The sequence below is a fragment of the Staurois parvus genome, unplaced genomic scaffold (assembly GCF_062004578.1).
Source record: "Staurois parvus isolate SC_StPar_1 unplaced genomic scaffold, SC_StPar_1.0 ptg000029l, whole genome shotgun sequence".
NCBI lineage: Eukaryota > Metazoa > Chordata > Amphibia > Anura > Ranidae > Staurois > Staurois parvus.
In genome coordinates this window covers 2,062,089-2,075,475 of record NW_028317825.1, presented here as the reverse complement: position 1 = coordinate 2,075,475, position 13,387 = coordinate 2,062,089, and the positions used below count along the sequence as shown (strand labels likewise).

Here is a 13,387-nt window from a genome sequence, read left to right as displayed (position 1 = left end):
CTGTCAGGATGTGTGTAGGCGGGGCAGCGTGACGAACGTGAGGGGAGCTAGGCTCCTCTCACAGTCCGCCCTGAAGACCGGAACGGCGCGGGGAACACGGCGAGAGGAACGCGCGGAGCAAAGGTAAGTGAATTGACACAGGAGGGACTTGGCTTACTACTTGCTACTTACTTACTACTACTATATGAGGGATGAATTAATATGGGGGATGAATTACTATATGGGGGATGAATTACTATAGGGGGGATGAATTACTATATGGGGGATGAATTACTATATGGGGGATGAATTACTATGGGGGATGAATTACTATATGGGGGATGAATTACTATATGGGGGAGGATTACTATGGGGGATGAATTACTATATGGGGGATGAATTACTATATGGGGGATGAATTACTATGGGGGATGAATTACTATAGGGGGGATGAATTACTATGGGGGATGAATTACTATATGGGGGATTAATTACTATGGGGGATGAATTACTATATGGGGGATGAATTACTATGGGGGATGAATTACTATATGGGGGATGAATTACTATGGGGGATGAATTACTATATGGGGGATGAATTACTATGGGGGATGAATTACTATGGGGGATGAATTGCTATATGGGGGATGAATTACTATGGGGGATGAATTACTATAAAAACTTATTGAAACTAAAAACAGTGTACCATCCTATGTATTTTCAGTTTTAAAAATGTGGCTCTCAAAATAAATTTCAATCGTGGTTTTGGCGAGATTTGGCTCAGTTGAAAAAAAAGGTTGCCCACCACTGACCTAGGTGGATGCAGCATCAGTCCAATGCTGCATCTGTCCCCCGCCACCTCTAAGCCGGAGAACTGAGCAATCAAAGACAGCTGATCACTCACTTTTCAGGTCCACTCTGAGCACAGTGTTCTGTCCCCTCACTGGATTTCAGAAGTGGCTGGCTCAGGTTCTCAGTGGTTTGCTGAGAGGGTGAGCCAGCTGCTGGCCAGGCATCTGGGTGGTTCCCAACATTCATGTCAGGATCCCTCCAGAGTTTGGACCGCCTGAATGACATCAGCTGACACCAAAATTTAGCCCACTGTCGGCTGAATCTGAGTCACAGGAGTACAGACCTAATTGCACTCTTGTGACCCACAGGAGAGGTATGGCAAAAAGAGCTTTGGCCCTACTTTTCCTTTAACCACTTCAAGTCCGGACACTTTTACCCCCTTCCTGTCCAGGCCAATTTTCAGCTTTCACTGCTATCACACTTTGAATGACAATTGCGCGGTTATGCAACACTGTACCCATATGAATTTTTTAGCATTTTTTTTAGACAGATCAAGCTTTATTTTGGTGGTATTTAATCACCACTGGGATTATTGCTATAAAAAAGAAAAAGTCCAAAAATTTTGAAAAAAAGTGTTTTTCTTATAAAATTTTGCAAATAAACACTATTTCATCATAAATCTTGGCCAAAATTTATTCAGTTATCTTTTTAGTAAAAAAAAATAACCCAAATTAGTTTATAACCAAAAATTATAATTAAAAAAAAAATGTTTACATTTTTATATTATTTTTTTATATTATTATTTATGGGTTTTTTTTTTACATACTGTCACCCTAGCATTACAGTGTCACCATGGTGACACTGTACTACTTGTGGGGGGTGATGAAGATTTTTTTTTTTTTCTACACTGATTGCTTTTACACTCACAAAGGCTGTAAAAGCAATCATTTCTCCTTCTCTCTGGCTGCATTCTCGCAGCCATTGAGAAATACTGTGTGAGCTGTGATTGGTAACAGCTTGTCACATGGTACAAGGCTGTTGTGAATAGCCTTGTACCATGTGACCTCTGTGATCATTCACAGATTTCACACGTAGTAAGCAATGATGTCAGAAGTGACATCTTGCTTACTATTCTGCATGTGATCACTGATTGGCCAATCAGTGATCACATGATCGGGACCTCGCACAGAAGTCCCGTACGATGATCGATGTTCCACTGTGTCCGGAGGACACAGCGGGCACCGGATTGCAGTGCTGCACACTCCCAGGGAGCGCGCACAAGCAGGGGGCAGGGAGGCCGTTTATAAACAGCCACCCGCCCCTGCACTGCCATCATCCGGCCGTTTATATACAATGGCGGGACGGGAGGTGGTTGATACTGTGATTGGTACGCAGTGATTACATGGCACAGAGCCACTCTGATTGGCTCTTTAGGTTTTGCCAGTGATCTGTGCTTTCCAATGACAGTGTGATTAGAGTCAGTGTGAATACGACTGGCACACACATGTGCAGCAAACTCAAGGACACTTTAACACATTAATTAAGAACGGGTAGTTGACTGGCTGTTTTGCTACAATGACTTGTTGTGAGGAGGTTGAAATAACACAGTCTATTTTATTTATTTATTTATTTATTACAGGTACATTCATACATACACATACTAGAGCTGATTTAAACAGGATCCAATTAACCTACCAGCATGTCTTTGGAGTGTGGGAGGAAACTGGAGTACCTGGAGAAAACCCACACAGGCAGTTTATACATTTTTTCACACAACTTTCACCCAAGATTCACAATTTTTTTCAAACTGAATCCAAAATGTGAATCTTGCATGAAAACCATGTAAAGCTTGTGTGAAAACATATACCACATAATGTTATAATTAGCACATTTTACAAACAAATCAAATCTGATCCTCATTTATTTTACTTTGTCTTTATTTAGTGTAAAAAAAGATTGCATATTACTATAAGCTCCAGTACCAGTAAGCTGGAGGAAGATATTAGAACTTTGGCATAGGAGACCCCACTTAAAGCGGTAGTAAACTGCCCAAAAAACAAATACTGCACACAAAACCCTCCAGCACCACACTGTCTTGGCTCCCCTGCGAGACCATCTTCACACAGTCTTCCTTTCGGGTTTGTGGGCTTATGCAGTATGAATGGCCGGAGCCACGATGACATCACTCCCGCACATGCGGGTGAGAGTCGTCGGCTGTGTCACAGAGCTCTGAAAGTCCAGAGCGCTGTGCCGTCCCTTCAGAGCACACGCATCGGTAACATCACCGGCTGTATGCTGTGTGAAAATCTCCAAAACGGTGCAAGTTTAGGAGATATTCACTGTACCTACAGGTAAGCCTTATTATAGGTTTACCTGTAGGTACAACCTACAAAGTGGACTTTACTTCCATTTTAAAGGGCAAGTGCATGAGGCCTACTTCTGAGGTCTAAACATAAGGTGAGAGCATATAGATGATGGTAAAGGAAAAACTTCATGTGGTCAAAGTACATTTTGGAAGATTAGAACAGTGGGAGTAAGAAAAGATATCAATAACACAAATACTCATATGTTCAATTTATATTTAAACACAAATACTCATGTCTGCATGAATACATGGACATTTGGGACTTTTATTCTATTACTGACTGGGACCTTTTCACTGTTATTAATACATAATTTATTTTGATTTATTAATGTTTTATAATATTGAGTTGGTTTTATGATAGTATAATGCATAAAGTCATACTTGCACATTTGTACTGCGTGGCATTGTATTAAATATATATATATATATATATATATATATACATATATATATATATATATATATATATATATAAAATTATTATACAGGATTTATATAGCACCAACAGTTTGCTCAGCGCTTTACAATATAACAATACAGTTCAATACAAGAGGGCTAGCAGGGCCCTGCTCCTTGGAGCTTCCGATATATATCTATATATATATTATATATATATATATATATACACACACACATATACAGTTGCAAGAAAAAGTATGTGAACCCCTTGGGATTACGTGGAGTTTTGCATGAATTGGGCATAAAATGTGCTCTGAATGTCATCTAAGTCACAACAATAGAAGAACACAGTCTGCTGAACATAATACTACACAAACATTAGATGTTGCCATGCTTTAATTGCACATAACATGTAAACATTCAGAGTGCAGGGAGGAAAAAGTATGTGAGGCCCTAGCTTAATGACTTCTCCCAGAGCTAATTGGAGCCAGGAGTGAGCCAACCTTGACTCCAATCAGTGTGATGATATTGGATGTGTTGCTGACAGCTGTCCTGCCCTTAAAAAACACACACCTGTTTTGTGTTTACTGGTTTCAAGAAGCACTGTCTGATGTGAACCATGCCTCGCAGAAAAGAGCTCTCAGAAGACCTACGATCAAGAATTGTTGACTTGCATGAAGCTGGAAAGGGTTACAAAAAATCTCCAAAAGCCTTGATGTTCATGTGTCCACGGTAAGACAGACTGTCTACAAATGGAGAAAGTTTAGCACTGTTGCTACTCTCCCTAGGTGTGGTCGTCCTGTAAAAATGACTGCAAGAACACAGCGCAGAATGCTGCATGAAAGCATTAAAGAAGATAAAGGTAAAGAAGAATCCCAGAGTGTCAGCTAAAGACCTACAGAAATCTCTGGCACATGCTAACATTTTTGTTGACACATCTACAATAAGGAAAACATGAAACAAGAATGGAGTACATGGGAGGACACCACGGAGGAAGCCATTGCTGTCCAAAAAGAATATTGCAGCACGTTTGAAGTTTGCAAAAGAGCACCTGGATGTTCCACAGCACTACTGGCAAAATATACTGTGGACAGATGAAACCAAGATTGAGTTGTTTGGGAAGAACACACAACACTATGTGTGGAGAAAAAAAGGCACAGCACATCAACATCAAAACCTCATCCCCACTGTAAAACATGGCGGAGGGAGCAGCATGGTTTGGGGCTGCTTTGCTGCCTCAGGGCCTGGACGGATTGTTGTCATTGATGGGAAAATGAATTCCAGAGTTTATCAAGACATAAAACGTACGACCATCTGTCCGCTAACTGAAGCTCCGCAGAGGATGGGTGATGCAACAGGACAATGACCCAAAGCATACAAGTAATTCAACAAAACAATGGCTGCAACAGCACAGAATACGCCTTCTGGAGTGGCCCAGTCAGAGTCCTGACCTCAACCCCGATTGAAATGCTGTGGCATGACCTTAAGAGAGCGATTCACACCAGACATCCCAAGAATATTGCTACACTGAAACAGTTTTGTGAAGAGGAGTGGTCCAAAATGACTCCAGATCGTTGTGCAGGTCTGATCTGCAACTACAGGAAACGTTTGGTTGAGGTTATTGCTGCCAAAGGAGGGTCAACCAGTTATTAAGTCCAAAGGTTCACATACTTTTTCCTCCCTGCACTGTGAATGTTTACATGTTATGTGCAATTAAAGCATGGCAACATCTAATGTTTGTGTAGTATTATGTTCAGCAGACTGTGTTCTTCTATTGTTGTGACTTAGATGACGTTCAGAGCACATTTTATGCCCAATTCATGCAAAACTCCACGTAATCCCAAGGGGTTCACATACTTTTTCTTGCAACTGTATATATATATATATATATACACACACACACATATATATATATATATGTATATATATATATATATATATATATATATACACACATATATACACACATAAATACATATATATATATATATAAATATATATATACACACATATATACATATATATATATATATATATATATATATATATATATATATATATATATAGTTCGAAAGAGCAGGCCCTCGATCCCTCATGTTTTGCATTGTATTGTATTGTTATTGTTCTGTCCCCCATTGTAATGTACAGCGCTGAGCGAACTATTGGCGCTTTATAAATACTGTATAATAATAATATATGTGTGTATATATATATATATATATATATATACACACACACATATATAATGATATACACATATATATATATATACATACACACACACACATATATATATTACTATAAGCAGAAGTTCCAGCTTGTGTTTTCTGAGATCCCAAATCTTTCCACAATTTTGTAACAAAAGTGAGACAGAACGAATAAGTTCTCCTACATTTTTCAACATAGAGTTTAATGTGCAAGTACTGGTTGTGAAAGACCACAGTTGTGCAATATTTTGAATATTGACCCCTTCTATGTGACAGCTAATAAATGACGTTGATATTTGATCTTTTGAATTGGCAAATTGTTTCATTTATGTGCACATTGCTAAACGTGCTGATGATCTTATTAGAATGTGTTGAGCTTTGTTTTCAGTGTCTCTGCTTCTTTAAGATTCCCTCCCCCTCTGAGAGCTGTGACATCAGCTGCACCTGATGCTGATATAAAGGACAGGTACAAGGATCCGTTACACACCTGCCTGTCTCACGGAGCTAGTGACTAAGCCCTGGAAAAGAAAAAATACCAGCTTTTATCTTGACTCTATTGTACTTACAGGGCTGACCTGGGCAATCATCCAGAGAGAGCTTTCAGCCAGAGACAAAGCTGATCAAGCGAGAGCACCAAGAGGTACTGGAAAGCCAAAACATTGCTCCCAGCCAAATCAGAAGGTTGTGGAAGAAACTTGCACAGGAGCTTTGCACTGGGAAGAAACAGAGGCAAGTCATTGACCAAGACAAAACTCCAGGACATTTTCTGTGGTGAGTCCTCCTCTTAGTACAAGCAAATAAAAAGCAGTCACCACAGCAGGAATTTCCTAAGGAGACTAAAAGCTCAGTGCACAAATACTGCTCACTCTTTTGTGTGTTTGATACATCTGGATTAGCATCATGTCTATGGGACTTGAGATCTTGGGTGTGGCCCTGTCCGTGCTCGGCTGGCTTGGTGCTGTCGTTTCTTGTGCTCTCCCTATGTGGAGGGTGACTGCTTTTATCGGAAATAATATTGTGGTGGCTCAGATTATCTGGGAAGGACTTTGGATGAACTGTGTAGTTCAGAGCACAGGGCAGATGCAGTGTAAAGTCTACGACTCTCTACTGGCTCTTCCACAAGATCTTCAAGCTGCTCGTGCTTTAATAGTTATCTCCATTGTCATTGCAGTCATCGGGATCCTGATCTCCATCATTGGAGCAAAGTGCACCAACTGTGTTCAAGATGAGTCAGCAAAGGCCAAGATCATGATTGTCTCTGGGGTCATCTTTATTCTTTCGGGGCTCATGACACTTATCCCCGTATCCTGGTCAGCAAACACAGTAATTCGTGATTTCTACAACCCTCTAGTTGTGGATGCTCAAAAGAGGGAGCTGGGTGCCTCCATGTACATTGGGTGGGCAGCTTCTGCTCTTCTAATGCTTGGGGGTGCTATGCTGTGCTGCACTTGCCCACCAAAACAGGAGAAGTACCCTGCATCCAGAGTGGCATATTCAGCGGCCCGATCAACAAATCCTGGATATGACAGAAAAGACTATGTCTGAAGAGGAAACAAGAGGTGATAAATGGACATGGAAGACTCTTGTATCAAGTGGCAAGAATGAGCAGGTGACTTTCTTATGGAGAGGAGTGGGAAGTAGACATCACTGACACATAGACTTTTATAAACCTTCTTCTAAATGCTGTTATTAATAGTACATTTTTTATATAACACATAATATACATATACAGCATTGGTTCTGACTTTGTGTACGTGAATCTACAAGAGACATGAATGGATGCTTTCTATTGTCGTGGCATTGGGTGAATATTCTTGAACTGGGAGGGGCAAGTCTTCTTGGCAATGATGAGGTGGCCTAAGTAATATAACTCTTTATATCCCAAACTGCCGAGTGAACTGTCTACTAACAGAACAATGCACTGTTGTTTGTTACAGCACCATTACCTACTGGGGAACCTTACATGCTTGCTGTTTCTTAAAATTTAGAAAACACTAGATGAAGAAAGCGTTGTTCTCACAAGGGAAGAACAGTGCATGGCTTTGTATATTACCGTAATATTTGAGAGCCAAATAAATTGTTCAATATTTCTGGAATATAGCGTGCACCATATTTATCAGACATCAACAAATTAAAATGTACAATTTAATCTATTCTATGTCTCATAGCTAATAAGAGTTATTTATGACAACTGGAACAAATTTATTTTGTTAACCATACCAACCAATCAGGTTTAAAGCTTGATTCTAAACTTGAAAACAAGCCATAAAATGTGATTGGTTTCTATGGGTAATAGCTCCATTTCCTTGATCCATTGTTGATAAGTTAGCCTATGTGACTGGTAGATGTTCTTTTCCCTTCTACCATTAATAAACCATCAACATTTGCAGTCTCTAAAGTAGTTCTAAAGTAAAGGATGAAAAGAGCACTATGCCAGGAATCCATTCAAGTGAGTTTATTCACCCAGTGCAAGGAACCTCATTTAGGACTTGATAAAGGTATCAAAGACAAAAATGTTGCCTTGCTGTACAGGAAATAACCTACTTGAGTATCTGCTGAATTTGTTATATACTTCTACTTTTTTCCTAGGCTACTTTGGGGTATTAATAGCAATGCACACTCTCCTATCTGTGACTGCAGCTGTAGGGGTTTCTACAATAGCCTGCAGAAATGTAATTGTAGAAGGCAAGAACACCTTCCCAGGATACAGAAACCAAAGCTACTAAACAATGGCAGTTTATGAAAATTACATGTTCTCAAGAACCTATAACACCATCTTATGGATCCAGGTTTTCCAAACTATTTTTTTAAAGAATGCTAAAAATATGCATGATTATTTTAGTGCTTTTTAAGATTTTTACTGATACAGTTTGATCGTACATTAATAAATGGAGCATTTGTTATTCTTCCCACCCTGAAAAAAAATTCCTAAGTTTCAGTTTGTTTTACTGCACATCTTTTGTCACCAAGAAAACATTTACTCTTAGGCATTAATTATCTTTTTTTTACATTTATTGCCTACCCATTCTCTCTACCCTTTTCCCAGGTTTTATTACAACACGGGCTGACTCTTTTAGCAGGCTGTGTGGCACATCAATAGGATTCCTGTTAATGAATTACAGCCTTTTTTTCCGTCAATAAATGAACCGGTGACACATTAATATGCACTCCCTAATAAAAGAGAAAAAAAAGTTTCAAACTGTTAGTAAAGTTTAACAGCTTTCAATCTTTTCACTGCCAGGGTGACCTACCATTATGCCAAGTGACTGGCTATTTTGAAAGGACATAGTAATTTATGTGTGGCATTAAGTTCCTCCATTAACTGACTGCTAGGGTGTTTGCTGCAGTTGTGTTAAAAGCATGTGGAATATTCAGTTACAATGAGACATTAGTCTCCAACAGGTTTGGCAAGTCTACAGTGCTATCTTAAATGGTGGGTTTACAAAAGGGATTTCAATATTTGCATTTTATTTATGTAGTGTTGATGTATGTGTACTGGTCTGGTTGAAGTGCAGTGGTTTGCTTTGTCCTGTTAGAATTATCAGTCTGTGGTCCACTTACTGTCCCCAACACCTAATAAAGGTATATTATTACTATAGCGGACTTGCAGACTTGCTTTTCAGTAAAGCATTTGATACAAGTCTAATTAAATCTAATAGAGATTGATTGCTAAAGGATACTCCATCATAATCCTTGTAACTGCATACTAATAAAAGCAGACCTTATTGTGACTTGTGATTCATAATATCCTATACTGATTGTAAAATTTGTGGTCATGTGAAAAATATATTGTATTAGCATTGTGAAGATGTAATAGGTCATAATTAGAGGGTATCGTAGCATAGCTATAAAAGTAAAGCTTCCATGTGGTTAACAGTCATAGGAAAATGGCAAGCACAGGGTGCACCAAATACTGGCAGTCTTTTTTGGACCCCAGACGCGATCAGGAACTAGAATAAGCCCCATAATATCCACAATATCACAATAATCCTTTCAGTAATGAAAATTGTCAGTATACTGCAAAATATCATCACAGTAAGTAGGCCATTGAAAATGCTGCCTTAGGTCTCATGCACATAGGACGTTAAAAAAAAAACTATCCTCTGGCAGCAGTATTTTTGAAGAAAAAACGCCTGTCGCTGGTAAAAGTATCTAACGCTTTTACAAGTGTTAGGCGCTTGGGCGTTAATTCATTCACTGGCCAGAATGGTAATTTATTCTAGCCGTTGAAATGAATTAACGCTCAAGCGCTAAAGCGACTAACGTTTAGAAGCATTTAGCCACGTCAAGCGTTTTTTCTGCCAAAAAGCTGCTGCTCCTGGATGCATTGGCCCTGAGTTTTTCTTCCTGCTGGTAAACGCTACTGCTACTAAAAGCTTCTAAAAGTCTATGTGTGCTTGGACACATAGGATAACATAGAGGACCGTTCAGAAGCAGTAAAAAAAGTCTGATGCCCCTGAAAGTGGCTGCAAAAACACCCTATGTGCATGAGGCCTTATTCTTTTTTGTGTTTGCCAGAACAAGGATACATGACATGTGATCATAAGCCCTAAAGGCAACACCTGTTCCATGTATATTAATTGTGCATTCATTTGGAAAGCCTGAGCCTTGTTCAGGTCTACTAGTCCCTGTTTTTCACTGTAAAGTAAATTAAGTGTTTTATAGTTATCCATAGAAATTCAAGGACTTCTTATGTCCTGCTTTACAGCAGTCCTGGTCTTTGCACTAGCATGTGTGGCACTGAATGGATAATAGACAAACAAAATGTTGCTCAACTGACTCCCTGTGACTTCACACTTTCCCATCGAGAACTGCATTGATATAGAAAGCCTATTAAAATGTGTTTTATAAAAAAACTTTACAGCTGTATTTGTCGGAATTCACTTTGTAATCTAATGCTGGTTAGAAGTACTAACCACCACTTTGTATACACTATCTTTGTTTGTGGCAACAAACCTTTTAGTAAAATATGCTCTTTTATCATGTTTTTGACTGTTCTTTTATGTATAATTTTATGCTTCTCTCCATAGACGTTTTCAACATAATTAAATACTATAAATTAAAAAACTATAAAAAGTCGGGGCAGCACAGTGACTAAGTGGTTAGCACTTTTGCCTAGCAGCATTAGGGTAGTTGGTTCAAATCCCAACCAAGGCACTACCTACACGGAGTTTGCATGTTCTCCCCGTGCCTCAGTGGGTTTCCTCCAGATACTCCAGTTTCCTCCCACAATGCAAAGACATGCTGGTAGATTAATTGGCTCCTTTCTAAATTGGCCCCAATGTGTGTATGTATGAATGTGAGTTAGGGAGCTTGGACTGTAAGCTCCTTGATGGTGGGGACCAGGGGCGGACTGACCATTCGGAAACACGGGCACTGCCCGAGGGCCCAGGGTCAGTAAGGGGTCCCATAAGATGCCCCTGGTACCTTTCATAGGCTTTTTTGGGTGTGGTTTGAGTGTGGGCGATGACACGGGCCCCTTGATCCCCTATTGTCCGGGGGCCCCATGAGTTGTCAGTCCGCCCCTAGTGGGGACTGATGTGAATGTACAATATATGTGTAAAGCATTGCATAAATTGATGGAGCAATAAGTAACTGAAATAAATAAAACCTTGCAAACACACATTAAAATTCTTTGCTGTCCACAAGAATGGCAATCTGAAAAAGGATGCATATTTTAATCTAGGAACTATCTTTAACTTATAATAATTATAACGAATATGCAACAAAAGAAAGAGGTTCTGTGAATAAAATGAACAATACAACCTACTATGGCAGGTCATTCTACAGTTTTACCCCCCTTACAGCCTAATTTATTGAGCTGAAATGGGAGGTGACATGAATCTGTGTTTAGTTTTAAAACATCCAGGCATGTTAAGAAGAAGCTCCATTGTTTTCTCATTCCAATGGCATAGCTTTACAGGTCAAAGCCCCAATGTAAACTTCAGACCCGGACCCCCTCCTTGTGTCCAAGCTTCTGTTATTTCATTTATTTTGCAATGAATACTAGTAGTCAGGATAAAGCAGAGAATGTGAGTGGATCATTGCTGAAAGAAGTAGCCATAGCTCGGGGAAGTGACCTGCTTTCCCATGAATCTCTTGCTGTTGTACACACTTTTGCAGTTTTACCTGTAGAAGGATTTGTGTTTCTGTCCATCAAGATTTAAAATTTACATAGCTCTACCACACCTCAAACTGTTGCGACATCTGGCAGGGCAGTAGACCTAATTTTCTTTGCTGCAGTTAAAGCCTAATTCTAACTGAGATAAAATATGTTAAATTTCAGTCCCCATCGTCGGATGAAAAAAACCCCCAAAAAAACAAGAATACATGGCATCCAATCTTCAGAGCAGTCACTAGCAGACTCTCCGATTTAGAGTTGCTGCACATTCCATTGCTGCCCCTCTGTCATTCAATAAAGTGTCATTCAACGACTTACAGTGATCCCAAGGTCTCTTCCCACCCCACCCCTACTTTAGACTCACGGGACCTGGAAAAAGGTATGCATATAATTTTAGTTTTTTTTTTGTTTTGGTGTGTTCTAGCAATATGGATGAGGATGGGGCAAAGGTGGGGGGGGGGGTAAATAGTGGGGAAAGCTATAAGTAACACTTACAGGGCATGTCCTCCTCCTAGTCTTTGACTGAAGAGTAAAAGGAGAAGCAGAACACTAAAGAGCTTAGCTCTCTATCACTCTGTTCTCTCCTTCTATTAGTATGGTGCCTTAAAGACATGTGAGATTTGTTTTGTTACAAATAGAAATTCAAACAAAATTTTTGTTTTTCGGATGTATCTCAACTTACGAATCAGAATAGTAAGGAATTTCAACAAATCCAAAATAAATGATAACAAAACAAATCATCTGAATTCGAAAGTGAATTGAAAAAGAAACATATTGAAATAAATACAGTAAGGTATAAAAGTGAAATAAGAGGATTCCTATTTAGGCTGCTTTATAGAAAAGAATAGAATAGAATCAAATAAAATAGGATAGAAAAAATAAAATAGAATAGAACGAATATAGCCGTCTTCTGAAATTCGAATTTTGATTTGAAAATAACACATACTGTACAGTATATGAAATCTGAATATACAAAACAAATTCCAAAAATGAATCAATCTGACATAACAAATATGACAAAACAAAATTATTAACTGCCCCAATTTGTGTCTTTTTGCTTGTAGTTCAGTTTTAAACTTGCTACTATGTTCTTGTGTCCAGAAGAGGCACTGGCAATGAGAGCTTTGTGCTTTATTTGGAACTTCACTTTAAAAGGGAAGTTACACTTTTTTTGTAATCTTGACCCTCCCCCCCCCCCCCAACATTTTTGGAATTTATTTTTTAGGGAACAGGTACCTGTTCTGACAGACACCCGATCCTACTTTGGCCCTCGCCTGAATACAACCTCCAGGGACACATCCCAGGAGCCAGTAGATTGGGGGTCCATTGACAAAGCACAGCACGACTTGTGCATGCACAGTAGGGAGCCAGCTGTGAAGCCCCAGGAATTCACGTCCAGCTTCCCACATCCAAGATGGCAGCACCGAGGACCCGAAGATCAGCAGAGAACTGGCCCAAATGAGAGTAGCGTTGTATCCCATGTGTTTATTAAAAGTCAGCAGCTACAGTATTTGTAGCTGCTGA

At 39.4% G+C, this 13,387-nt stretch overlaps 1 protein-coding gene across 1 annotated transcript; it reads left to right on the top strand.

The window, feature by feature from the left end:
• Positions 1–6,216: 6,216 nt before the first annotated feature.
• Positions 6,217–10,727, top strand: LOC149471054 (claudin-3-like). Its single transcript, XM_089657191.1, has one exon. It carries the CDS (start codon positions 6,643–6,645, stop codon positions 7,285–7,287), a length of 645 nt encoding a protein of 214 aa, XP_089513317.1. The 5' UTR covers positions 6,217–6,642; the 3' UTR covers positions 7,288–10,727.
• The last annotated feature ends 2,660 nt before the right edge of the window (positions 10,728–13,387 follow it).

Excerpts from the sequence above, each read along its gene's own strand:
- LOC149471054 (XM_089657191.1), top strand. The coding sequence starts at position 6,643 with ATGTCTATGGGACTTGAGATCTTGGGTGTGGCCCTGTCCGTGCTCGGC.